The 26,859-nt window shown below is 41.3% G+C and overlaps 2 protein-coding genes across 20 annotated transcripts in view; one reads left to right on the top strand and one right to left on the bottom strand.

Annotated features, from left to right (window-relative positions):
* atxn2 (ataxin 2) overlaps positions 1 to 20,694 on the top strand; it is a 46,917-nt gene extending 26,223 nt beyond the window's left edge. For 3 of the 16 annotated variants that reach the window (XM_088617648.1, XM_088617644.1, XM_088617643.1), the window contains 16 exons: positions 3,069 to 3,278; positions 5,614 to 5,784; positions 6,427 to 6,630; positions 7,298 to 7,405; positions 8,069 to 8,139; positions 8,350 to 8,675; positions 9,684 to 9,750; positions 11,202 to 11,345; positions 13,962 to 13,979; positions 14,615 to 14,684; positions 15,829 to 16,022; positions 16,236 to 16,368; positions 17,486 to 17,637; positions 18,358 to 18,594; positions 19,329 to 19,503; positions 20,085 to 20,694. In XM_088617648.1, the coding sequence (XP_088473774.1) occupies positions 3,069 to 3,278; positions 5,614 to 5,784; positions 6,427 to 6,630; positions 7,298 to 7,405; positions 8,069 to 8,139; positions 8,350 to 8,675; positions 9,684 to 9,750; positions 11,202 to 11,345; positions 13,962 to 13,979; positions 14,615 to 14,684; positions 15,829 to 16,022; positions 16,236 to 16,368; positions 17,486 to 17,637; positions 18,358 to 18,594; positions 19,329 to 19,503; positions 20,085 to 20,110 (2,306 nt within the window). In that variant the 3' untranslated portion in view covers positions 20,111 to 20,694. The remainder of the gene's footprint in view (positions 1 to 3,068; positions 3,279 to 5,613; positions 5,785 to 6,426; positions 6,631 to 7,297; positions 7,406 to 8,068; positions 8,140 to 8,349; positions 8,676 to 9,683; positions 9,751 to 11,201; positions 11,346 to 13,961; positions 13,980 to 14,614; positions 14,685 to 15,828; positions 16,023 to 16,235; positions 16,369 to 17,485; positions 17,638 to 18,357; positions 18,595 to 19,328; positions 19,504 to 20,084) is intronic. The other 13 variants (XM_088617660.1, XM_088617654.1, XM_088617653.1 and 10 more) reach the window with 11 other exon arrangements.
* A 2,162-nt stretch (positions 20,695 to 22,856) lies between these two features.
* The window catches only part of sh2b3 (SH2B adaptor protein 3), a 69,978-nt gene continuing 65,975 nt past the window's right edge, over positions 22,857 to 26,859 (bottom strand). For all 4 annotated transcript variants that reach the window (XM_088617667.1, XM_088617665.1, XM_088617666.1 and 1 more), the window contains one exon: positions 22,857 to 26,186. In XM_088617667.1, the coding sequence (XP_088473793.1) occupies positions 25,867 to 26,186 (320 nt within the window). In that variant the 3' untranslated portion in view covers positions 22,857 to 25,866. The remainder of the gene's footprint in view (positions 26,187 to 26,859) is intronic.

Here is a 26,859-nt window from a genome sequence, read left to right as displayed (position 1 = left end):
AGTTTGAGCCCATCTAGCTTGCTTGATAGCAGAGGAAACTAGTTGTAACAGGCATGGTAACTGTCATGGGACCTGCTCTTGGACGTGAGGAGAAATCTGGGTCTAATTGTTGCACAATTTCTAATATAAACATGCAAGAATTCACAGTAGTGTTTCTGCATGCCAAAAGGCAGCTCACATTACGGTATGCAGGCCTAGAGTACTTGAACATTGACTGAGAACAAATCTGGTGCATATTTCTAAGCCTTGTTGAGCTTTGCGTTTTTTCTTTAAAAGCGAAAACCACCTCCATTTTTTCTCCTTCAGTTTTAAGTGCAGTTTTGTTCTCTGGTTTCTGTAACCTCTCCTGGTGCGTACGGCATCATTTTAATCTTAGAATACCTACTGTTATGTGGAAAAAACGACAAGGTTTGGAAAAATCCTTCAGTGTGGTATCGGCTATGTTTCAGTATTGGAATATTTGTCCATTTGTGATGCATTCCTTCCGATGTTATTCTTGATGCGTCAAGATTAATTTTATTCCAATATGTCTGAAGAGAAATTATCCAAGCTAGCTGGTAATTGTAGATTTTAATTAACCCTGCCCCAGTGGCAGCCTGACCTTTAAAATATTGTGCATTTATTATACTTGGAGTATTGTAGGAGTTTTGGGTGGTTGGTTTTAAAATCTTGAAACATTACCAAGACACAAACCATTAATCATTTTAAAAGGAACCTGTCATTTATTTTAAGTATTTGATTTTTTGGGGACTAGCATAAATTAAGAGAAACAGTACAAAAATACATGTGATTGCATTTGTCTTGGAGTTGCAAGATATCTGGTTTAATAGAGTGAGGCACACAAGACTGCATTATAATATGAAGAAACTGACAGACGTGACCACCCAAAACCATCAAAAAGTAATACTAACTAAAGATTGTGTGTTTGTAGCACAGACGATATCTAGACACATTTTTCAACTGAAATGGAGAAGGTCTGAATCCTGGTCTTTTCTTGCATTGTTGGACTAAAAATATTGGGAACAATTCTTCATGGAAGGGTTTATGCCAAGAAACTGTTCAAACTGTACAATTTAAGTGAATGGAGTCTGCAAGAGATTAACTGGTGCCTGGTGGAATAAAGTTTTCTGGTATAAGGCAACAGTATTTTGGATTTTAATGAAGCCAGTTCATTTGAGGAAGAATGTTGTAATGGACTATAGTCTTGGCTTTGGGGGCTATAAAAAGTTTGTGGAAATCAAATTGAAAGGGGATGAACTTTTCAACATGACAAATTATAGAGCAAAAGAAGCTGGTAGACATTAGGCTGGTAGGAAATTTTGAAATTTCCTCTATTTCGTTTGTTGAAGTGGCTCAATTCACCTGATTTGCAGTATAGTGTGGTTGTTGGTCTATATTGGCTGATGCCAACGTGCATCTCCTAGGAGTTTGTCCTTTTTCCCCCCCAGCTACATCTTGCACTAAGACATCCAAGCTTGAATCCAGCTGGCTGAACTAAATCTGTCTGAAGTCAAATTGATTGTGCTAATGTGCTTTTATTTGCTTTAAATCCCATCAAATATCATTGTGGCACCTCTAATCATTTCAAAAACACATGGAAGGTCTGGGTCTACAGCATCTGGGCAGGGTTCACACCTGTCTGCGAAGTGCTGCTGTGACTTTGAAGCTGGCAGTTCCCATGAGCAGCCATGTTCAGGTCCCACTGGGAAACTTCACTGGTCACATCAGACCAGTGCAAGAGTGACGTGTTTCTAACAGCCTCAGGAAAATCAGTGAGGAAAGATGCAGAGCGATGAACATTATAGATCTTCAAAATTTGTGATCTGGATGTCAAGAATAGTTTTGGTGTATATAAGTATTTGGCAAAAAATTAATAACCTAGCGCTAAACAACACAAGCATCTGCATTTCAACGGCATGAAATACATTTTTTTTTTCTAAGAGGCTAGGTGGGTCAGTTTTTAAACTAAAGGGCTTGTTACCAGTACATCCCAAGTTGAAGCCTTGACTGGTCCCTGGCTTATTTGTATGACAGTTGCCAAACCTCTTTTTTTTTTATCCTTAGGCTGAGAAGGGAAACTAAGGTCCTAAAGCAAGTGTGTCTGATGCCCGTTAAGTCACTGTACTTCCGGTTAACCCAAGCAAGTGTACTTTACCCTGCGTGAAGAATGGAGTGTTTGGTTCCGTTTTCTGACCACAAAAGTGAAATTCTCTGCCCTTGATGTTCTTTTTGAAAGAAGGACTCCAGTTGTACTAATTGATCCAGTTTTATAAAAAATAGCTGCAGTGGTGAGTTTTAAAACTTGAAGAAAACATTTGTGGTAATTTGTTTGCATGTGATGTTGCCTGTGCAGCGTGCCTCCAGTAATGATTCATGGAAGCAAGGTATACATTAACAGCTTTACAGGAACGTGCATACTTTCTGTGCAGTTAGATTGAAATCAAATTGAAAAACGGTTAACAGAAAGACACTGCTAATTAAAGTACAAAAAAGCCAAGCCTGGGCAGATGGCAATTTATTTTATTTCTGTCCACTTTGACAGTTTTGTAAGTCCTTTCCATGAGAAGCAGTATAAATTAGATGTCTGTTTTGGGAAATACAATTGACCTTTCTGGTCTTTTTTTAAAAGTCTAGGAGAATGTAGTGTTTTCTTTCTTCATGTTACGAACACGCTTTTCTTTTTTAAAATTCTTGGCTTTCAAGGTCATTGATCATGAAGACAATTCCAGAAATAAGGATGTTGGTTTAAGTCTGGTGCTGAATGCACTTACAGAGCAAGATCACATGCAGCAGTGATATCGGTGGACTCCAAGTCTTGTGTAGGTTTTCAGAATGGATTCGGATAGGGGTCTGTTAGCATTCCAAGTGTAAAAAACCTCTGGAATTTTTTCTACATTGCATTATCTATGCTCCAGTTCTGTTTTTCTGTATTGTTTACCTTTTAAGTGTTCAAAGTTTTTTTTTTTTAAAAAATTGGTATGTATCTGTCATTTCTGTTTTTTGTTTCCTTCTTCCCATCCACATTATTTTAGTTTTTATACTTTCCTTCATTTCATTTGTCCTGTCAGGTGTCCCCTGGCCATCGCCTTGCCCATCTCCTTCCTCTCGCCCACCTTCTCGCTACCAGTCAGGCCCCACCTCTCTTCCGCCTCGGGCCTCCACTCCCACCAGGCCACCCTCCAGGCCCCCTTCCAGGCCCTTGCGCCCCCCGTCTCACCCCTCTGCTCATGGCTCTTCAGCTCCTGTCTCTACTATGCCTAAACGCATGTCTACAGAAGGTACAACACAGTCCATAGTCTTGTTTGTTTCCGTGCAGGCATGGTGTGGCTGCTCTTGTTTGGGGATGGATCTTTCTTTAAAAAATAACTTTCGGTTATTCTCCCCTTCTGTTCTGTCTTTTATGGAATGGTGACTCTTGAAAGTTTTGTGTGGTACTTTACTAATCTTCCTCTTAGATTAACCCCTCAGCTCAAAGACTAAGCTCTGCTGTCTTGTGAAACTCACACGCCAAGTGAATGCTCAAGGTTTTTTTTTTTTAACGAGTTGCAGTCAATCACATTGCTGCCAATTCTGGTGTTGTGCTGGTGGAAAAAGACTTCAGTGTGCGTAAACTTGTCCTGTGTGCGCTGTGCATTTTTCTGTTTAATACTTTCAAGGCCTGCTTCCCATAACAACATGTTCAGTGATTTCTTTAGTTGTGGACTTCTCTGCATTTTTGTGCAATTTGGTGCTTGTACTGATCCAATTTACTGTACTCTGAAAGAATTAGGGTGAGCTTTTGCATCCAATTTAAGTCCAGGACATTCTGCAACCCACACTGAGTGCATCATGAGTGAATTGTACATTTTGCATCTTAGATTTGTCCCTTTAGTTCTCATAATGTGAACATTTCTTACAATTTTAAAAGTTTACAGCTTGTTTGTTTTTCAGAAGTGTTTCATTGCAAACAAGCTGATTTTCTTATTTTATATCTGTTGGAGGTCTAAAAGGTACTTTGTGGAAATGTGCTGTTTACAATGGTGATTTTTATTTGTATAATTGCAAAGGAAGCCCATAGTGAAGCTGTTTTGAACATGACATTGCTGCCTTGTGACATGGACCTGAAAAGCTTTGTGACTTTGACAGCTGCTGATTAGATATAGACATCATCTCCATGCTCCTGTGATTGAAAAGGGGCTGTATCAGCTAGCTGATTGCATTTCAAAGGCCTTAATCTGTGTGACTTCAAAAAAGAAAATAGAATGTAATTGTATGATTAAACAAATTAACTTAAGTTAAATGCAGAGAATCTTTATAAAGAGAAAATATACAGCATGGGAAAAAGTTGATAGTACAGTTCTTTGTAGTCTTCGTTACAGGAATCTAGTTTTTTGGAAACTTAGCATTCTTTTTTCAAGGATCAGAATAGGTACAAACAGCAATCTAATTCTGGTGAATAAAAGACTTGTCTTGTATGCAGACATACTTAAAAGGCAAATTGGGATTGCGGTTTCTGCCCTGATTTAGAAATGACACCTGAACCCTTTGCTTTCAAAACATTTTCTGTTTGTTGGAACTTCTATCTCCATCTCAGGATTAACTGATAAGGTATTACCTGCAAATACAAGGGATCATGACCGGAAGATTATTCAGATGGCCTTTTAAAAGCTAATCCAGACTGCATAGTTTGGAAGTGATTTTTTTCTACAGCAGCAACATTTTAACACTAATTTTCTTCTGTAGGTTGTTTAAAAAAACAACTCAGTTGCATGCTTTAGGCTTAAGATGCCAAGGTTTGGCTGTCCCACTTCGGAAACCCAAATGCTTTTGCTATCCTCTTCCTTAGTGGCCTGCTGTGATGTCTTTATAATTAAGTTGTTTTCATTATTGAGGCTTCTCGTGCTCGGATTTTTAAATGGCTGAATGACAAATTTATGTGGCAGCCAAAATGACAAATCCCATTCAAAGTTGAATTGCCGTTTCAGGCAAATTCCAGTGAATCAGGAAGCAAAAGGTAATGGCTGAACTCTTAAGGGTGATCACTGCATTTAACAATGAATCGAGATTCTGCTTCAAAATGTAGAAGCAAGTATGAAAATAAAATAACCTATATATTGAGCTGCTGGATATGGAAAAATCAATCTAATATGAAATAACAAATATTGAAGTGGCAGGTAAGTTGGTCGTAAGCCGTACTGATTGCGAAGTTGCAGCTAATGGAACATGATGACTGGAGTTTTGTTCTAAAGATTGTTGTGATGTGAAGGTGTGAGTGTGCAGGTCCTGATATTTGGGAGTATTACTGTGAATAAGGAAGAAATGCATTGGCTAATTTTGTACACCTCCAAACATTCTACCTTCCCTTGTCATTACACTTTATTTCGTGTTTAACAGTACAGACATCTGTACAGATTTTTTTTATGTGCTTGCAGAACCTGAAGCTAACTAAGGGTCATTAAAGATATCAAAATGTCAGCGCAACACTTTTGATTCTCAGTTGGATTCGGAGACCGCTAACCTCTCCATATGTGAACAGCTGATTTTATGACATTCATGAATCTGTGAGGTGTAAAGTTCTTTTTCCCCAAGCTTTGGAGGACTTACTAGCCCGAGTCCCTTTTGTTTCTTGCTCAGGTCCTCCCAGGATGTCTCCGAAGACGCAGCGGACTCCACGGATACATCGAACTGCGACGGGACGCGCGAGTGGTCCCCCCAGCGTTGACTTCCTGCCCTCGGAAGCTTCTGCTCCCCCGCCAGCGCGCAGCAGCCACTCGAGTGGGAGCTGGTCTGAAGTGGTCAGTGGAGGTGAGCTGGCACTACGGGGCTATCTCGACGTGTGATGCTGCACGGGGGGGGCAGATCCCAAGCCAAATCGATAAATCCTCCTTACAGATGCTGTGTGAAGGATAATGCAGAATATATGCAGTAATGCTATGTGCTCTAATGATTCATACCTCTTAGATTGAAATGTTTCTTGTTTAGTTTATACATCGCTCTATGCAATTCTGTTCAGATTGACGTGCTCCTTTTTCCATTAAGATCAGAAACCACAGGGGTCACGTTTATTTGCACCCCTGTATGTATTTCTGAAATTCACCTCTGACAGGGCTAATTCTGACTTAAGTGTGCTTTTGGCGCTTCAGGGGGAAAAGTCATGAACATTCCTCCAAGTAGAATTGCTTGATGTCCTTCAGACCTCAGACACTTGGTCATGGACAATTTTAATAGTGTAAAGGAGCAAATGGAGTCTGTGCATATCCTTTGTTAATTTTTTAACAAGTATGTAATCACTTGAAAAAAGTAGCATAGGCAACAAATCCTACATTGTATTCCAGTCTTCTGTCTGAAAGAATACATCTTGATAACTTTCCATCAGAAAAGTTCACTGACCCTTGTATGTTTTACCTGAAGCAAGATAAACAGCTGAAAGTCGTATGTAAATTCTAGGTCCAACTGCACGGTTGTCTCCCAAAGCACACAGACCCAGGTCTCCCAGACAGAACAGTATTGGAAGTGCTTCCAGTGGGTCATCTCTGCCATCTCCTCAAGCCGGTACTGTTCCCATGGAGCCTGTAGCCATGCCTGCTTCTGCAGTTTCTCCTGCAGCAGCCAGCCCTGCCTCCAACAGAGCTGTCACCCCATCTGCGGAGGGTGAGCTTCTTCTATACATGTTGTCTTTGTCGAATCTAACACTGCTCTTTGATCAGAAAGGTCCCATTTTGTCTTGTCTGAGCACCCAAACCTTTGCGACATTTGTGTTGTCATCTAGGTGTTTTGTTGCAAAATCCATGTAGAATAGGAATTGAAAGTTTTATTCAAGCACCCTTTTGTGGGATGACTGGGGTATTGGTGACCAGTGGACATTTTCTCCCATTTTAGCCACTGAACTTTGAAAAGCTTTCAAGCTTGGCAAATAGTTTCCACCTTGTCTGGATAATCAGTCTGGAGGTACTGGGTGTTGTCTGGGTGTGTTCCATTAATGTTCATCACGATTGACTTCACCAGGCTCAGAGAGATGTGTGTAATAAAAATCCCCCAAACCCTTCTACATTTATCCCAGTTGGTTTGAAAGTTTTTGGTATTCTTGGTTGAATCTTTGTCTTTAAAGACTTTTAACGTCTACGCAGGTACCCATTGCATCATTCATTTAGAATGGCATGTTCCTTTAACATCAGAACGTTTTGGTGATCCCCAAAACGGCATTAACTTTTTTTCTGTGTCTTATAAGTTGAGATTTTCTTGCAATTTCTTGAATCATTGTACTGTTGTATATTTCTTGTTGCGTTATAAAAAAATATTAAATGTAACCTTTTTTTAGCAAAAGAATCAAGAGTTCAAGAGACAAGACAGAATTCTCCTGCTGCGAACAAGGAAAATATCAAGCCAAGTGAAACTTCTCCAAGCATCGCTAGGCCAGTCAGTAAGGGTGAGTATTGCTCTACTCAGTGCATTTGATTTTGAAATTCTCACACAACACTCAAGATGTTGGGGGATTACAAACAAGGCATTTTAGTTATTTTAGGATTTAGTACACTTGGACAGAAAATTAAAGGACATTAAAGGCAAGAATTTAGAAAGAAAAAGTACTTTATTTAAACAATGGAGAAGACGGAAGGAAGTCATTACTAAACTGTCATTTGTCACATTTGTCTTTGCAAATGTATCCCCTGTATTTATATTGTCCTGTATCCATAGATCTTGATGTGATCGTTAACACCATCTGAAGGTGCAGATCTCTTATTCACAGGAATTAGTGGAGATTTCTTTTAAACATGACGGATAAAGAAGACAACAGGCATTTTTGTCTCATGCAGTGAATTCGAACAAATGCTTACTTGGCCCAGACTATGGCTGATTTCTGACCCCCCCCCCCCCCCACGAGGGTGGTCAATGATATCGTATTTCTTAAATAGTGCATGCCACCTAGTTTATCTTTCATGCTTGGATTTTAGTTTCATTTAAAATTCATGACACTTTATATTTTAACATTTAGCTAGTGTGATTCTCTACTTTCAAGGTATGTGCTACTTAATTTGTATGTTCCAGGTAAGGCTGTGTGTAACCTTGGCTTTGGTCTCTTTGCCCCTAGGTTCGCCTGCCATGGCTTCAGACCATCGAAAACAAATAGATAATTTAAAGAAATTCCACGTAGAGTTTAGGGTAAGTATCTTTGTGAAATGGCTTCTCCATCTTCTCCTCGGTACCATTCAATTGTTTACGTAAAGGATTATAAACTGTTTTAGATTTTAATTGTGTGCTTTAGTTCTGCTTATGTAGAGCTGAGCTTGTAACAGTGGGTGTTTGGGGGTGAATTGTACATCGAGGGCATGAACTTTGCACTGATGTTTGCATACTCTTCCCTTACTGCAGTTACAGGCAAGTTCCACCCCAGATCCGGTGTTTGATCAGATGATGAACAAGCCGCGGGACCCCAGTGACAAGCCGAAGGAGCTCCAGCTGGACAAGAGCACGGAGCTCGGCGGCAAGGAGTCGGCCAGCGAGGACGTCTCCGTGGTCAACGCCACGGGCGGCAGCAGCAAGCCCAGCAGCCCCAGCGCCTGCGCCTCCCCGTCCGCGGTGTGCAGCTCGGAGCAGAAGAGGGGCCCGGACGTGACCTCCCAGGGGGTCCAGACCTCGGGCCCGGGCAGCAAAGTCGACAAGGAGGACAAGGACGATAAGAAGGACACGACTCCAGAGTACGTCCTGTCTGACAGCCTGCTGTGCCGTGGGGAAAGAGGAGTTACGCCGTCCTGAGCCATACGTTATATTTAGTGAGAAGAATCGAAATTGGTCGCCCCACAGTTTCAGAATCTCTTTAAGAATCTGAAAAATGGTAAAAATGCAAGGTTGTCACTTGGACCTTCTTGCTCATTCTGTTGTCATTCCATGAGTTCCATCCCAGTGAGGAGCTCGCTCCCATTCCATTAATGCTGCACCTAAGGAGGAAACTTAGCAAGGGGGAAAGATGGTGTGCAATAACTGTATTCAGGCAAAGGGCTGGTATTCCAGTCAAAATCCCACTTCTGTAGCACTAATAAGAACTAATAAATAGAAGTGGTCAATATGGCAGCGGTTACTACCATGTTGTCTGATCTAATTAGATTTCAAAATCATGAAAAGCCTGGACCTGTTCTCTAGTGTGCTACTACTGCTCTAAGGGTAGGGTAAAAGTGTTAACCCAGTCCAAAATCATACAGGTAGCTTAATTGGTCCCGTATTTGTGTCTGCTTGTCTGTGAGTGCCCTGTGATGTTTCCTGCCTCGCTTGCTGGGAGAGGCTCTAGCTCCCCTGCCACCCTAAATTGTAGGAGTTGGTTAAAAATGGTTGGCCAGAGGTGTTAATGCTAGTCTTGGTTACATTTTCATCGTGGCTCCCTGCGTTAATTCAGTTCGTGAGACAGTTTGTTGCTTCTCCCCGTGTAGTGGGGATGCCGTGACAGGAGCTGCATGTCAGCCAGGTGCTATGCTTCATGTGGAACACCATCCAGTATGTTAAGTGCTTGGAGACTCTTGGCGATGAACACCAGTATATCAGTAGTTATCACTGTATGACTTCTCTGATGCTTCTTGATTTATACACAACAGTTCCAAACAGGGTTTCTGTTACACAGCATTATAGGACTGTTTACTTCTTGTATAAAGCTTGATTGGAGTTGTGATTCCCTTCTTAACCATATTAAATTATTCCTATTTTTACCTTTTCAGACAAGTCAGAAAATCAACTCTGAATCCCAACGCCAAGGAGTTTAATCCCAGGTCGTTCTGTGCTCAAGTAAGTACTGTTAGTTTAAGTAGGAAGCTGCGTCAGCGTGTGTAGGCTGCAAAGGAGGAACAAGTAAAGGTTTTTTTCCCTGCTGAAAAAAGAAATCCATAAAACAAACACAAAAGAAGGCCTCACACCCGAAGAAAGCTCCACAGCTGAAACACTTTCTCTTTTCAGCATGGAATAAACCTTTTACTTGTTCCTTTGCATGGTATTTTTATTCCCATGACACCTGCTTGGAAAAGCAGAATAGATGCATGTTATTGATTTAACATGTCTGTTCATCTATATAAATGTTTCCATATGTTTCAGCAATATGCTGTCCACTTTGAAGGGCATGTTGGAGAAAATGAGTACCAATTTAAAATGTATGACTCAGAATGGTCGAGTTTTTTTTTTTACGTGAACATTCGTTTTAAATCTTTTTGTGAAAAACATGCATATGTCTCGCACTAGCCTGGAGTTAGTATCTTTACTAATGGCCGTTGTAACCAAAATGCTCTCCAGGGGGTAGAAAAGTGAGAAAGGTCATCTCTACCTTTTTAAATCCACTGGAGGGTGTGTTTGACATGCTGAAGATACAATTGGACGTTGGGACACCCCAAGAATGGGCTGCAGCAAAGCCTAGAGTTCGAATATGGTGAGCTCAGTGGGTGGCAAATGTCATGCAGGTATTGTCTAAAGGGATATACAGGCGAACAGGCTTCCACACTTCTAAAGTTTTTAAAAACGTGTTTAAAGTGAATGTTCAAATAGTCATTTGAAGTCAATGATTTTTTGTTCTAATATGAGTAAATGTAACCATGTAATTACAAAAAAATATTGCACTGAAGCACCCCCTGTTTTGTACAGCCAAATGCTGTGTAGTGCACAGTGTTGACCCACTTATAAAGCAAATGCCTTTACTGCCCTGTTTTCCATACGAAACAGTTCCGTCACTATTGAACATTGTACATTCCAGTGTTGTCTTCCGAATATTTGTAGAGCAAAGTGCATTTTGCTGCAGTTTAATAACTCTCACACAACTGGGAACTGGTCAATGGGAATTAAATATACAGTACTTAAAAACTGTAAAACGGCTTCTGTATACACGTGTAGTCCGTGCTATAGGCCTTGAGGATTAGATTGAGGCCGCTGATAATTCTCTGACTTGAGGGTTTCCAGTCTGATCTTTATGGCGATGCAGAACAGATGTGCATAACGAACCATTTTTCCATTGGCCCGGAGAGGCACCTGGAGGTCCCACTAGGCTTTGGATTTGCAGCCATCGAACTTATAGGACATATTTAGAAGGGATTACTAAACCCCATGCCATTGTTTCACTGCACACTAACTTAGATGATCTTTGCTTTTGAAAGCTTCTCCACCACTTTGCCTATGTTTTACAGACTTTCTAAATAAAAACTACTGATTAAAATGAATATTTTTAATCCCAGATCTTGGATTTCAATTTGTTTCAGCCCAAACCGGCCACAACTCCGACTCCCCCGCGCCCTCAAGGCCAGCCTAGTCCTTCAATTGTGGTGCAGCAGCCCCCTACTGTGTACAGCCAAACTGTGTGCTTCCCTCAAATGTACCCCCTGCCAGTCAGCCCAGGAGTCCAGGTGAGTCTTTGAATGATGGAAGACTTCTTTGCACATGTGCACAATCCAGCTAGCATTGTCATCCAAGTGTTTGTGGTCCTCTCATTTTGCACCCTGCTGTTCCATCTTCTTGTTATGTTGATGTCTTAATGTGCACCCTGAGGCAGATCTGCATCTCATTCTTACCTGTTCTGTTTGCCTGCTGAACTGTGGCCCAGGTGTCATCATTTTACCATCTGAAATCCATAATTTGAAATTCTAACCAGTTTACTTTTATTCACTTTTTGCCTTTTACTGCAAAGCCATTCTTTAACTGCATCGTCTCAGATGTCATTTTAATTTGGCTTTCCTTGTTCATTTATTAATACAACTAAACACAAAAATTACGGCCAGTTTAGAAGGGATCAGGAGCTGATTTCATTTTAGTAATGAAACTATGATGAACTTCAGAGTTCAAAGTGGAATACATTTTCATTGAGCTAGGTACCATATGAATTTCAGACATAAAATTTCTACTGCAAAATCCTCCATTTGAACACGTAGACTGTATATTTATGGTGCTTTGTGGGATGTTAAAATCATTGTTCACTGTACCAATATGACTTATATCTTAACTTTTTAGTCAGTTTGTAAGCAAGAATTTGTTACACATCACTCCTGCAGTGTAGGGCTGTGGAGATTAAGTTAAACATTTTCAAGTAGAGTACTTTAGAGTGATGATGTAGAGAGGGTCAATGTAGCCTGCTTATCAAATTTAAGACTTCTGCATTCATAGATGCAAGTATATTTCAGTGCTCTGAATGCTGTCTGAGACCTCTTTAGTTAATTTATTATAGTATTTCAATTGCAGGTAAATAGAAATGAACCTTTTGCTTGTTTAAAACCGTACTAAATGTGCAGGTAGTGGACAAATAATGGACACCTTTAATGTAAAGTTCCTTAATACAATGTTGCCCACACATGTGGACAGTATAGCTAGCGTGTGCTGTTATCTATAGCATCTGGAGCCCCTGCAGGAAAGATATTGTACCCTTCTTCCACAAGATTCCTTCAAGACTGTATGGGGCGTCCAGTACCATTAAGAGGTGGTTATGATAAGCCTTGCCCATAAACCATGCCAGGAAGATGTGCCCCACAATAATATTACAAAACTAACAGGACCTGACATTGCTGGAACCAAGCACTCGGAGCTTTAGAGTTCTTTACACATGCACTGTTTGTTGAGGATATGAAGGATTGATATGGCCATGTTACCTCTCCACGGCCCGGCTGTCCGCTCTGTGCTCTTTGCATCGCCGGACACGCCAGTGTACGTTGGCAGGCGTGAGGAGCAGTTTGCTCCCTGCCTCCCAGTTGTGTTCTTGCAGAATACCCTGGTAGTCATGGTAGATTGTTGTTGATGAAACTGGCTTCTCGTGCCCCAGGTTGGAATCCGCAGTCAAGTGATCTGCGCTTGCTCTTTAAAGAAATGCACAGATATCCTGATCCTAGCGGTTACACTTCCACCTGCTATTGTCCATTGCGGATGTCAGCATGAAATACGGAGGGAAAGACATCACCTTAGACACCATTGCTCTTGAAACATCAGCAAGTTGAGCTGAAGCGCCTTCTAAATGTCCCAATAATCATACCTGTTTCATAGTCACTGAGGTCTCCTCTTGTTATAATTTTAGGCATTCGGGCCTGTCCAGTATTTTTATACATCACTGTAAGCATGCAAATGTTATTTGCTTAATTAATGCATGGACTGCAACTGTGTGGAAGCCTTTGCTTTTAATATACTTGGTGTCTGATATAATTATTTTTCAGCTTTGTCCACTACCTGACTTAAGTGTTAAAACTAAATTTAGTTTAATATCAAAATATCACTCCATTATCACTGCCTGTTACTGTTAATATGAATATTAACGTTTTGTATGTTTGCACATGTGTCAATGGCAGGTGGAACTTTGCAGCTCTGAAAGTATTCATAGTCCTAATACTAAATTGCATGTTAATTTTGCATCATGCATCCCAGAAATACATAAGCCTATTAAGCTTTAGGCCAACGTTTTAAAATTTAAATCTAACAGTGAACTGTGCAATGCTAGTACTTCAGCATGTCAGTTTATTTCTTTCATGACTAATACTGTTTTATGCAATCAAAACTTCATATTAATCCATTGTATCATCCATGACTATTTTACAAAGATGAGAACACTTAGTACTTATTTTATTCTTTTTGGTGTTATCCATCTCTGTTTTGACTGCTGTGGAAAATTTTTTTTTTTAAGTATTAATGTTCAAACTATTGCCTGCAGTGATGGCTAATTTGTTTGGAAGACAAGTGCATACCATACTTGATGGCTTTAAATGTGTTTTCACAGCACCATAAATGTAATTCGAAAACCCACACAGAGCATTAGACCTTCACAGTGCACAATGCTAGTAGATGCCCAGGATGTACCTTTAAAATGAAAGGTTTTTAAATGGTCTAAATTCCATTAGTGCTCATATGTAAGTGCGGATTGATGGCATTTCTAGCAAGTTGCTGTAAGAAATGGTATGTGATCCAACATCAGTCACTGTTTCAACAACAGCACCAAAACTAAAATATGGTTCTCTTTCTTTTCTCCCTTTCCTCTCTCTTTCCATTAGAAAAGCATTATCTGGAAGGTATTGTGCAATTCTAAAATTTCTTTTTTTATTGAAAGTCTAGTTAATTGCTTGCAGTATGTCCTATCAGATGTTGGTTTGCCTATTTCTTATTGCAATTTGTTAATGTGATTGTAATTTTCTGTTTTGTACTATTTATGACTTCCATGTGAGGATTTACATTGCAAAACGCCTAAGATCTCATCTAGTGGTGTATCACATCTTCACAGTGGTGTGCACCTGAGTTTAAGGTTTTATATTTTACCTTAGACAAATGGTTCCAATATGCAGTTTCTTAGTTTCTCTCAAACTAGTTAAAATGCAGGAAGTCAGTAGTGTGTAGTTTTTTCCTGAATTGACGTGGGATTCTATGTATTCTACCTTGCATTCTTAGCTTTTACACTCTTCTGATTAAAAAAAATTAAAATAAAAATGAGGCCTTTCTGAATCAATTTTAAAGTTTTAGAAATAAGAACTTTTTGTATGCAAATTTTTTATTTCCTTTGTTTTCAGCAGCATATGGTCAAGTAGAAAATCAAGACCTGTATAATGGAATGCTTAAATTTTTGGTTCTTTGTGATTGCTGCTCCTTGTAAGTTAGGCAGTTTAGAACCTTTTTAAATTTTGATGCCTTTAATTTCTGCTTGTTTTTTTAGCCTCCGATGTATCACGTCCCAGTAGCACCCATGACAGTGAACCAGACAAAGCCCTACAGAGCAGGTAAAGGTGAGAATGCTGGACATTTGATTTGTGCTTGCATGTTGTGTATGTATTAGCTTATTTTTTTCTGTATAATTATTCTTGGTGAATAAGACAACATCTGCAACCTGGCATAAAGCATGTGTCATGTTCAGTAGTGAGCACAATGCTAGTGATTCACAATGTACAGAAGTTAATCAGCATAACGACTAGTTATTAAAAGTAAGTGTACCTGCCTCAAAGTTATAAATACGATTACAGAAGAAAAAGCTCCAATACATCCATTGTAACCAGAACATTGAAGATCTTGATCTAACATTAATAGGACTATAGAAAAATATGACTTTTATATTATTTGCAGACCTTTTTGAATACTTAAGTTCAATCACTTCTGCCCAAGAATGTAGAGTGGTCTAATTAAGTATGCTTGGTTGGAATGACTGGATTTCCAGATGGTTTTAGTTTTCTATGCTGCATGATTATGTAACATTGTAACATTGAATCCTTATACTGTCTTACAACTGTGACAGTATACAGTTATGTAATGTAAGGATTCAATGTTGCAAATATAAATCCATAAATAAAAATATGAACACATTTAGTTCCTACGTTTTTAGTATTACTAAAATGTCTGGATCAGAAAGCTGTGGATTGATTGTCATGTCCTTATGCAGCTGAGCATGTATACATTTGTGGTGCATCAATAATCCCATTATTTACTCTTAAATTCCACAGGTGTGACTTTTAGGTTCTGTGCCCTCTTAGCTTTGTGCACTTGTACTAAGTAAAAAAAAAAAGCTAAAATATATTTTATCCCTAAGCTTGGCAACAGGTAATAATGGAAGGTGTTACTGGAGCATTATCACTTTTCTGCCTCCTCTTCCTTTCTATGAGTTGTAATCCTCACTTGAAAGTACGTTTTATCACCACCTTCAACACAGCACTCAGGCACGGTCTGGCACTCTTGCAGCCTTGAGAAATGGCAGTATATTTGACTCAGAAAAGTAGTATATTGTCATGACTCAGCTGTCTTGATTATTTTTTGGCATTCTAGGTATTTTAGGCACTGTTTTACAGCTATAGAGTTTGTTTTTTGCTCTTTATCTTTAATGAAGGTTCAGTTTTCTCCCACCATTGCTTCATGCTCTCTTTTTTTGTCCTCCTTCTTCAGTGCCCAACATGCCCCAACAGAGGCCAGATCAGCACCACCCTCAGGGCACTCCTACCATGATGCACCCTGCCACAGCAGCAGGCCCGCCTATCGTGGCCCCCAACCCTGCCTACTCCCCACAGTACTTCACCTGCAGTCCACAGCAATTTGCCAATCAGCCCCTTGTGCAGCAAGTACCCCACTATCAGTCACAGGTATGGCCTGCCGCCCAATAGGTATACCGAACCATCCATTTGAATGTGTTGATTGAACCTGAAAAACTGGGATCTTATATTCTTTTGATAAAATGCCCCTTCCCTAATGCTCATTTCTCAAAGAAGGATACTTGTCATTTTAACAGGGGTGATGCTTTTTAAAATCTTAAGTAGGAAAACACGGATTCATTTCCTTTCCCCTGGTTCCTGCAGGCACAGCACGTCTTCAGCCCTGTGATGCAGAGCAGTGCCAGAATGATGGCACCTCCTACTCACGGCCAGCCCAGCCTGGTCTCCTCCTCCACAACACAGTACGGCACTGCTGAGCAGACGCACACTATGTATGGTAAGGACGTATTAAAAAGTGAAAAAACATTGATGATGCAGTGGTTTGTTTCACTGAATCAGAAGAACCCTTTGGGGGTGACTTTGTACCGTTTTCCAACTAGAATCAGGTCTCATAATCTTCTGTTGCAGGCTTAATAATTTGCATTTTTTTAACCTACGAGAGAGGAATATTTCCAAAACTATAGTTGCCCAAACTCTTTAATGTTCTAGAATGCCAAGGGCAACTTTGTTTCGGCAAAAACATGTCAAGGAAAGTTCTCCTACCCAATCAGATACTCGATGCAGTGTTTTATTTATAAGTGGCAACAATGTGTAGATAAACTATTTTAATTCTTGGCTGTAAGGCAACCAAACGTAAACCTCTTCAGAGGGTCTAGAAGCTCTCTATGGTGCCTGTATAAGTAATATTCGTTGGTATATTGTAATAGTATATACTTAAAAAACGATTTCATACAGATTGGTGTTTTTAATTACCATGTAGTTACTGAACAGTTTAGCTAAGCACTGATATTTTGTCGGGAGTCTTTGTCGCTTAATCATCATTCATCCAGCTTAGCAGTGGTGGGTGACTGGGATGCACTCCATCTGCTGGGGGGGCCAGGCTGTGACTCGCAGAACTATTACGGTGACAGGCGAGATCGCAGTAGAACGGGCGAGCGATTACAAATGACACTGGCTGTGCCTCACAGGAAACAGATGTCATGCCACACATCAGCTGAGAACTTGCGAACTGCTTTTCATTGCTTCTTGCCTTTAGCATAAATAGTATCAGGATCCACTGCTACAAGCTTCTCTGTGTGTGCTGGAGTTGCTTGCATGTGCATCCTAGATATGCGCTTTTATCCAGGTGTGTTAGGAGTACTGGCTAAGACACTGGTCATAAAGGAGTGCTGAGGCATATCAGTGCTGATAGCAGCAGTGCCAAGTGTGGTATTGGTTTATTACAGTCACGTGGTTTATCATATCCTCACTGTGCAGTGGTGACAGATGAAATAGCATGCAATCGCATATTTTGTGATGTCTTCATATGTAGGACCTCTGGCTTTGTGTTTAGGTGCCATATATCCTAAGTGATGAAGAGGATCCATATTAATGTGTTTTCTGGTCTTTTCCAGTGTCACAAGGTCCTATACCACAGCAGTACACCCACCCCAATGCCACTTTGCACCCACATCCTCAGCACCCGCAGCCCTCTGCCACCCCCACTGGGCAACAGCAGCAGCAAGGCCAGCACACGGGTAGCCACCCTGCCCCCAGCCCTGTCCAGGTAAGGCTCTACTCTTACTCCCTTCGCACTCCAGTCAGGCTCTACACTCTACACCCTAAAGGAACTTGGCAGATCGGGTAGTTTCCCGAGCCGTGTGCGAGAATGGGAATACATTTTCATATTGGAGACGTTTTTGCATGTGCACCATCAAAAGTATTTGTCTCAGTAATGTTTCTGAAGTCCTGCACAGGTGCAGCCTACAGTTGCCCCTATAATTGCTCATTTACAGCTTTGTAATTTCACCTTTAAGCTCTCCTTATGTCCTTATGATCATTTTGTGCTTTATTTATGGAACCTCACCGCCGTCAACTTAATTAGGGTTCAGATTTGAAGAGCATCATGGCCTAGGCCAGCCAAGAACACAGATTCACAAATTGATTACAGATCAATACTTAAAACTCCCAATTAGCAACTGAAAGGTCCAGGTTCAAGAAAGATAATTACTTTGTGCAATTACCAGTAACCCCGACCATTGTTAGAGTAGCACTGTGAATGCAAAAATTCGTAATCCTTAATTGAAAGCTAGGATAACGACATGTTGAACTTATGAGTATACTTTAAAAAAAATGTAACTTATTTTAAAGTAAAAACATTACAACATGGATATTGTCTTTGCAAAAGAGGCTAAATAAGCCAAATAGTCTTGAGTACACTCTACCACTGCTGTTAAGATATTTGTTTTAACAACTTTATCTTTAAAATCTGGTAACACTGAAGAAGGTGATGCATGTTTTCAAACAGCATGCCCAGCACCAGGCAGCTCAGGCGCTGCACCTGGGGAACCCTCCTCAGCAGCCCATGTACTCCACTTTGACTCCCACGCCCCCCTCCATGACGCCTGGCCCCAACCCCCAGTCTCCGCAGACCAGCTTCCCCTCGGCCCAGCAGACGGTCTACATCCACCCTCAGCAGGTGCAGCATGGCTACAACCCCTCGCACATGGCACACGTACCTCAGGTGGGTAGGTGCTTGACACCTGGCGACGTGCTTTTCAGAATGTGTGATCTTGCCTCCTCGGTCTCTGGATCTCCTACGTGCTGATTTCAAAGCAGACCTTCTGTGATCATGCATGTTCACTTGAGGTCGCCGCTTCATTTAAGTCTTGTTAGAATGTACAGATCATTCTTGAAAACCTGAATATTGAACTTGCTTCATACTTGGGCTTTTAATAAAATGGCATAGGTCATGCTTAATTTTTTACTGTCCCATCATTAAACAGTCATTTCTAAGAGACAAGAAAGATGTCGCTCAAAATGCAAATTGTTTGACTAATATAGGTATGATGCACAATACAAACTTGGAGCAAATTGGCATGGTTCATTAATTGGGGAAAAATACATTAATCAGTTAAACGTCTACCTGTGTTGTTGTGGATGTAAAATATTTTGACATTAAACATGCACTGATCCTACTAGCAGCAACCCCCCAACAACATAAACGTTTCTGTTGTAATACTGCAGAATATACAATTTTAAGTTCCTGAGCAAACAAGTATTCGTACAATCTTATTAAAAGATTCTTTTCGAAATAAATTCATGTCTATTCATGGTTAAAAATCATGCAGAGATCTGAATGTCTTTCTGAAAGAATATACGTGTCATTATCAAGTTCTTGTGAATGTAGAAGCCATTGCCTGCATCAGTTACATGTGAAGATGCCTTGACGCTGTTGTCTGTCCTTGCTCCCTGCAGGCTCATGTGCAGTCTGGAATGGTGCCTCCCCACCATGCCACACCAACACACCCACCAATGATGCTGATGGCCACTCAGCCGCCTGGCGGCCCACAGCCTCCAATTCCTCAGAGTGCTCTGCCTCCCATTCCAGTCTCTTCAACCGCACACTTCTCTTACATGACGCACCCTTCAGGTAAGGCTGCGTGCTAGCCTTTTCTTCAGTTTTTTTAATTTGTTGCCTCGACTAGTTCGTGTACTTCCGTCCGTGTAGACGTCTTTTTAGAAACCTTACTTCTACAAAACGTGCGCCCTTAATGTAAGGCAGATGCTTCAGGTAGCAACTACTTGTGCATTGCAAAGCTCCCTTTAAACATCACTGGCGGTTCTTTTAGCAGTAATATTAAAAGATGGAAACAATGTCGTGTGACAAACATACCAGATGATCCACAGGGTCTCCAGTCCTGCTCCTGAGTAATTCGAATGCAGGACACTTTACAGGTTACCCAGTTTATCACCTGTTCATAAAGACAATACAGCTTACTGGTGTTCCTCCTAATGAACTAATTTGTTGAATTAGTTCATTATTCAATGAGAAGTTTGGGGATTTAGGTGCTTATTTTTTTTAACTCAGTTAAGCAGAAGATACTCATTTATTAAGAATCTTTAGCAAATGATAACTAAATCATAGATCATGTCTCTCCAGGACCAAGACTGACCACCCCTATAAGTGAATTCAGTGTTATGTATTAAATTCTTTTTTCCCCCCTCCTTTAGTTCAACCTCATCAACAGCAGTTGTAGGATAAAATGAAGACTGGATTCTTCCCTGCCCCTCCCCATCTTGACCAATCTGCTTTACCAACCTGAAGAAAGATGGCTGTTTTCTCTCATCATGCTAAACTTTTGCTTTCTTGTAAACTAATTAGGAATGCTAACAGGTCAACCTGAAGTGGACAGATTGTGAACTAAGAATTTTAACTTACTGGAAGCCCCCTACAGATATGTTATCATAATAAAACTCCTGCAGATGCCCCCCTGCCCAACTGAGATCAGCTTGCTGATAACTGGAACTTCATTTTCTGACCCTTGTAAGTTAGAAAACTTTCACGTGATGTATTAACATTACTGTTAATCACTGCTGCTACTGCTGCAATCAAGACTTGGGGAAACTTCTCATTCTAACCAAACTTGAAACAAGAAGACTTCCTTTAACACAATCTGGCATAAAGGTTGGATTATTTATGATCATAATTGCTTAGGTGACCCCTTCTCACCTGACAGTTCTATAACTTTTAAGTTAAAAACTTTTACTTTGTAGATAATATAAATAATTAAAAAAATAAATAAAAAAACAAAAAAATAAAAAAGTTTTAAAAACTGAATAACTGTGTTGATGTTTTTTTTTAAAAATCGGTACCTGTGCATAGTATACGTCCGTTTTATTATCCAGGTTGACCAAGTTTGTAAAATATTATTAAGCACAGAACATTACTGGTGACAGTACTGTAACTCTTTCCACTTATGCCCACTAGGCTGGCATCGACCTGACCCTCACCCTTCGTTTTGCAGGTGGTGAGTCCCCAAGACAGCCCCACATTGTGGGCTGCCCGGCCAGCAGGCACTCACTGGTAAATGCCACCCCCAGGCCTGGCTCCAGGGGCAGGGTGCGTTCTGTCTTAGTTATGATCTTACAGGTCACGGTTCTCTCCCGGAGGAGTGGGTTGCCCTCTCCAGGTGAGGGGGCGGGTGGGAAGCAGTGGAGTGTTGTAGGCATCACGCGCGATGGAAGAGGGGAGCCCGAGTTCAGCAGGCGGATCAGGGCAGCGTCGGCTGTCCTGCGGGCACTGTACCGGTCTGTGGTGGTGAAGCGGGAGCCGAGTTTGAAGACAAAGCTCTCGGTTTACCGGTTGATCTACGTCCCCGTCTTCACCTAGGGTCATGGGCTGCGGGCAGTGACCGAAAGAACCAGGTCATGGATACAAGCGGCGGAAATGAGGTTTCTCCGCAGGGCCGCTGGGCTCGCTCTCCGTGACGGGGCGAGGAGCTCAGCAGTCTGGGAGAGCCTCGAGGGGAGCCATTGGAGGTGGTTTGGGCATCTCATCGGGATGATTCTTGAGGTTCATTATAGAAGATGTTCACTAGCTTAGCCCATGTCAAGGAATTACTCTTTCAAAAGCCTTCCCTCCCTTTTAATGTCGGCTGCTTACCTCACTGCGTGTATCGCTGCCTCCAGAGCCAGGTGTTTGTTGTACACCTGCAGCCAGGTTGCCATGGCAGGAGCTCAAGCAAGAAGGCTGTGTGTGCGCTGCCAGACCTGCTGTTCGTGCACTAAGGAAGACGAGAAGAGCCTTAGCTGGCCTTTCAGGTAACGTGACCCTGCTATGCGTTTTATTGCGAAATCACACATTCTAATGGATATTTTGTACAGGCACTCAAATCACATTGCTGTCCAAAGGCCAATACTGTACCTGTTACTGCTTACGGACAGGTTTTCAGAATTACTGACATCTACAAAAGCTTAATTCTGTGTATTAGTCTGTCTAATCTACAAACTTTAACCATATGCTTGATGTTTATTTCATATGAACCTGGTAAATTACATTCACAAGATGTGGAAATGGTCTAAATATGTGGCTTTTTACAAGGAGTTAAAACATTGTCCTTCAAGTAGTTGATCAGAATGGCCACTGGGTGGCGGTAGGGTGCAATTTATTAAGGAGCAAATCTGTTTATGGGATTACCATCACTATCCAAACTACTCATTTTTGTTTAATTCCTGTTTACAAATAAAGCCTTTCCAAGCGGGGGGAAGCCTTCCTGTATGCTCTGCAGTATTGGTACAAAATTAAGATAATCTAATAATGTATCATAAATATTACACCTGTTGGTCACATTTATACATTCCAATTTTAAATGACAAAATGTGAAAAATTCAGATTGCAGTAGAAAATTAATGAATCCTCAGAATGCCTCTGGGAAATGTTACGTTGTGAATCTTAAACTTTCATACTTTTCTACTGCATTGGACTCGCACCGTCCGAAGGACAATACGTTCTACTGCTCTAGAAGGAACTATTTGTGCCACTGAGGTTTAAAAGAGAGCCTAGAATGGTTAGTTCATATACTTTATATATTAATAGACAATCTTGTCACCCAGTTTTCCAATAATGTTACACATTTTAATAATATGCCACTTGAGAACTTAAGAAAACTAATAAGGATGATGGACCATTCAGTCCATCAGAGTTCACTGTCTTCCAAAAAGGATTATCACTCCGTCAGGCCTTGACTTGTCCTTGCACAGGCCAAATAACATTTTAACACTATCAGGTGTTAATCAAGATGAGTTTAACAATTGTTTCTACGTAAGGTCGTTAGTTCAATGAATAACAGTTGGTGGGGATAGAGGGTATCAATACAGTGACTTCAGTGATTGTACGAATCTCAAAAAATTGAGAAGTAAATAAGTGTTCATGGAGGATTTAATTATCCTCACCAGTTATGGTTCACACACAAGTGTTCAAAGACAACTCAGCATCCAGTTAAATCTGTTTTGATCTTGTAATACTTCTGATTTTATTGTTAGCTTCATAAAAAAGTTCAAATATACAGTTAATATAATTTAATTTACTGGGGTATTATATGCAGCAGGGTTTCTCTGAAAAACAGAAGGGCTACTTGGGAAACTAAGGCAAATATAACAATATAAACCCAAGTCAAGAAATTTTTACAGTGCTAGTTCTTAAGAAATATATATAAATACATTTTGAACAGTATAAAGAGGATGTACATTCTTTGTATAGTTTTGTATGGAACGTAGTCTACAAAAGCATATAGTAAAATATTTTTTCCCCATGAGAATTTATACATTTTACTTTGCTGCTCTTCCTCAAAATGTCAGCTCTTTCAATTCCAAACTATTGTCAATTCCAAGCAAAAAAAATAGAACCCACTTTATTAAAACGCAAATTCTGCCGTCGAGCGTATCAGAGTGAGGTTTCTGGTGGTTTTGGAGCATTTTCACTAAACAAACACCTTGGCATACATATGTAAAAATCAATTGTAAAAAAGACATTCACTTCATTTAAGATGAACATTTTTCTTCTACATAATATGTATATATTAATGTTTAAAAAATTTGGAACAGGCCCTTTTAAAATTTTTAGAAAACTGAAATAATTCAATACAAAAGAACAAAACGGCATATTTTGAAGTTATTGACAACTGCAATTCAGTTTTCGTTGTCACTGAAATTCTTCAACTGCATTTTCATGGCCCCTATTCGAACATAAGCCTTAAAACTCAAGTGGAACAGTGTACACGAGGTAGTATCAAGATTTAAGTACAATTCACAAAGATTTGTTCTTAAAACTAGTTCAGAATTTAAATGATTGCATCAGTCTAAGTTAACTGAATATACTTCCAAATACGTTTGAATATTTTTTAACGTATACCTAAAGCATAAGCTCTACATGCTCTGCTTTCAAGTGACGATGCCATGAAACATGCCAATTAAATTTAACCTTACCTTCGGAGTCATTTTAATCTTTCTAATAGAAGTAGGCCATGACATGCAGGCTTTTGGGAATGCTTAGGTATTGCACAAAAGTTCCACGGTGCACAACTCTGAGGTTTGAGGACTGACTTAAGGTCAGAATTCTGCAGTACTGTCTATGCTTGATTTCCTTCTATTAACTGCAACGTAGAAATGGTGCAAGGATTTATACCGTTGTTTCCTTCATTCAATTCAGAGAGGCGTAGGGGTCATTAGCAGCTAAAGGATGAACACATTTTTTTGGGGGGGAAAAAAAGAGTTTTCACACAGCCGCTGAAAGTCAGACCGGCCAGCCCTAGAATCCTGAAAGTCCTGCTGGTTTGAAGTGGGGCTTATGCTACTGGCCACTTTGGGGGATGGGGGGAGGAGTGTTCTGGTAGGGAAATGGCTGGATGCAGGAGCATGAGTTTATTATTGTTATTAATAATTATTATAAGAGCAGAGCAATCTCCAGCTTCCAGTCCTATGGAACACTGTATTCAGCAGAGGAAGGTGTAGTCCCACACGGCCATGGCACGCCCTTGGGGAAGGTTCCCACTTCTGTCTCGCCTCCTGCTCACACTGTGCCCCCTGCGTGCCCGTGCCACACACAGACGGGTTGGGCTCCTAATATTTTGGCTGGCCTGGTGAGCAGCTACGCCTCCAGGCCGCGGCCGATGCGAAGACCCTGGCTGTGATCGAGCCGAGCCGAGCGCCCCCCCGCTGTAATACCTGTCACCTGGCAAGAGCACCAACCTGCACTGTGCCACCTGCCCACTGGCTCGAAAGCCTGGGCCTACCTTCCTCCGGGTCAAAGGACATCGGCTGCATGAGCCACGCAGGAGGCTTTAGGAGAAATCTTTTGGTTAAAAAAAATTGTAGAAGGCAGCTTTGGCACAAATGCCACATATTCATATTCACAGGACTGACGAGCATCTGTGAAGGTCTGCGATAAAAAGAGATGCGTAAAAATAGTGCGGAAATACTTTAAAAACTTTTTGTAAGTATCAAACTTTCTTGCTGTGAATGCAACTTTTCCTGGGCCCTGTCGGAGAGAGAGAAACAAAAGATCTCGTGGTTTTCCGCGAACGTGAAGTTGTGTGCTTGCAAAAAAAAAAAACAACCCCCTAGTCTTTTTCGAGTTAAAGACGAGAAGCTTCACACGCCAGTTCTCACCTCGATGTTCTCAGGGTGGCGGAGGAGCTCGGCCTGCTCGTGCGTGGTCGGGAAACCCTGCTACACTACCGATGGGTTGTTGGAAAGATACTGTTGTGCTGTTCACTATGAACACTATGAATTATTTTTTTAAACATAAATGAACTGTTAGTGTTAGTTTGAGTGAAATGTGGTATTAAGAAGGAAAGAAGAACAGATAAAGATCTATTGGAAAATAAAAGCAAATCTAAAAAAAAACAGCTTTAATTATCTATGGTGTTAAAATGCTAATCATACTTAATGCTTTTCTGCTACAGTATGGGAGTGAGGTTTCTTTCAGTCATGTGTAGCAAATGAGCAGAGAAGGCATGGCTGCCAGCTGTGGCACGATCCTCCTGTATAAGCTCTGGAGCAATGGAAAACGAATCTGCCAGTGACTGAGAGTACTGCTGTAGTAGGCCCTGGTACTTGCTCCTGTAAAGGCTTGGCTCACACCTGTAGGGAGCCCAAAACAAGCTGGGGGTTTTGAGAAGTTTCATCGCACAGAAACCAGCAATGAAAATCCACCATTTCTTTAGAGAAATTCAGCTCTGACATGCCAGAAAAAAACATTTTTCAGGGCCTTTCAACAGGCCTAACAAGAGCAAGACTTTCCCTGCAACAGAGAATGATGCCAAACCTGAGGAAGTTCAGATACTCCCTGTGAGAACTTATACCATATTGGCATATTTCACTCCCAAAATATGTAGCAATGTCCCTTGGAAAAGAGCAATAAAAAAATTAAATACATTCATTGAGACTCTGAAAGTCCGATACAGAGTCCTAGTCAGTGAAAAACACTGTCCACAGCCCAGGGGTTCGTGGAGCATCAGAGCAACATGTACTGGTTGTCAATGGCTCGCTTGTGCCCCCTGGTGGTGGGCTCTAGTTCATAGTCTGGGTCTCGGTGCAGGCTGTGTCGCTGGGGCTGCGTTCCCACAGACTCGCTGCGCTGCAGGCTCTGGGACGCGACCTCCCCTGGGGGCGCCATGCGTTGGAACAGCTGGGGCGCGGGCGCGGGCTGGTGCAGGCTGTCCAGTGTGTGCACCCGCGGGCACCTGGCCACGCTGACCTGGGCCAGGCTGGGCTCCGAGCTCCAGCGGTGGAGAGTGAAGGGCACCAAGACCATGGTGGTGGGGACACTGAGCCCTGTGAGGGAAGCGAAACACAATGGCGAGGTGAACGAGCAAGTGAAAATCACGTTCATGCACAGGTTTGATCGTTTCAGGTAAAGCCCTCTTCGTCTTGAGGTCCACCTTTGCTTTTTACTTTTCAACAATCATACACGTGTAGCAGACGAGAAAGGGGACCGCTAATCTGAAGTCACTTCGCAGGCTGTAGGCCACTGTGTCCGGACAGCGTGGCCAGTGTGAGCTGTGACAGTCTACATCAGTGTCTGGATCCTGCAGGAGGGAAGCGGTACCCTTCCTCCACAAGGAAGTCAACTGACTCAGGCCTGGCTGACAGAGCTGGAAAACTGTCTTCTTTACAGAACATCCCACAGGTCCTCCTTTGGGTAAAGATCTGGTGACTACCGAGCGATTGTATGTGCTCTGTAGATAGAGGCCATGTCAGCTTAAAAGACATCCCTCCCAGCAGCAAAGAAATGCTTCAAAAGCTGATCACATGCTAACAGTCATGATCAGCAATAATCTTGCCTACTAAGGGTATGAATAGAAATCCACAGGAAAATGTGCCCTACACCATGACATAACAGCCAGAACTATTTGCCTTAGGGTTCCAGCATTTAGCACAAGCTCAGCAAACACAGTACAGCAGACAGCTTTAAAGAGATGCAGACATGAAGAACATCTGGGAAATC

Source organism: Lepisosteus platostomus, chromosome 24 (genome assembly GCF_059453375.1).
Source record: "Lepisosteus platostomus isolate fLepPlt1 chromosome 24, fLepPlt1.hap1, whole genome shotgun sequence".
In the NCBI taxonomy this organism is placed as follows: domain Eukaryota; kingdom Metazoa; phylum Chordata; class Actinopteri; order Semionotiformes; family Lepisosteidae; genus Lepisosteus; species Lepisosteus platostomus.
The sequence above is the reverse complement of the archived record's forward strand: the minus strand, read 5'-3'. Positions and strand labels throughout refer to the sequence as shown.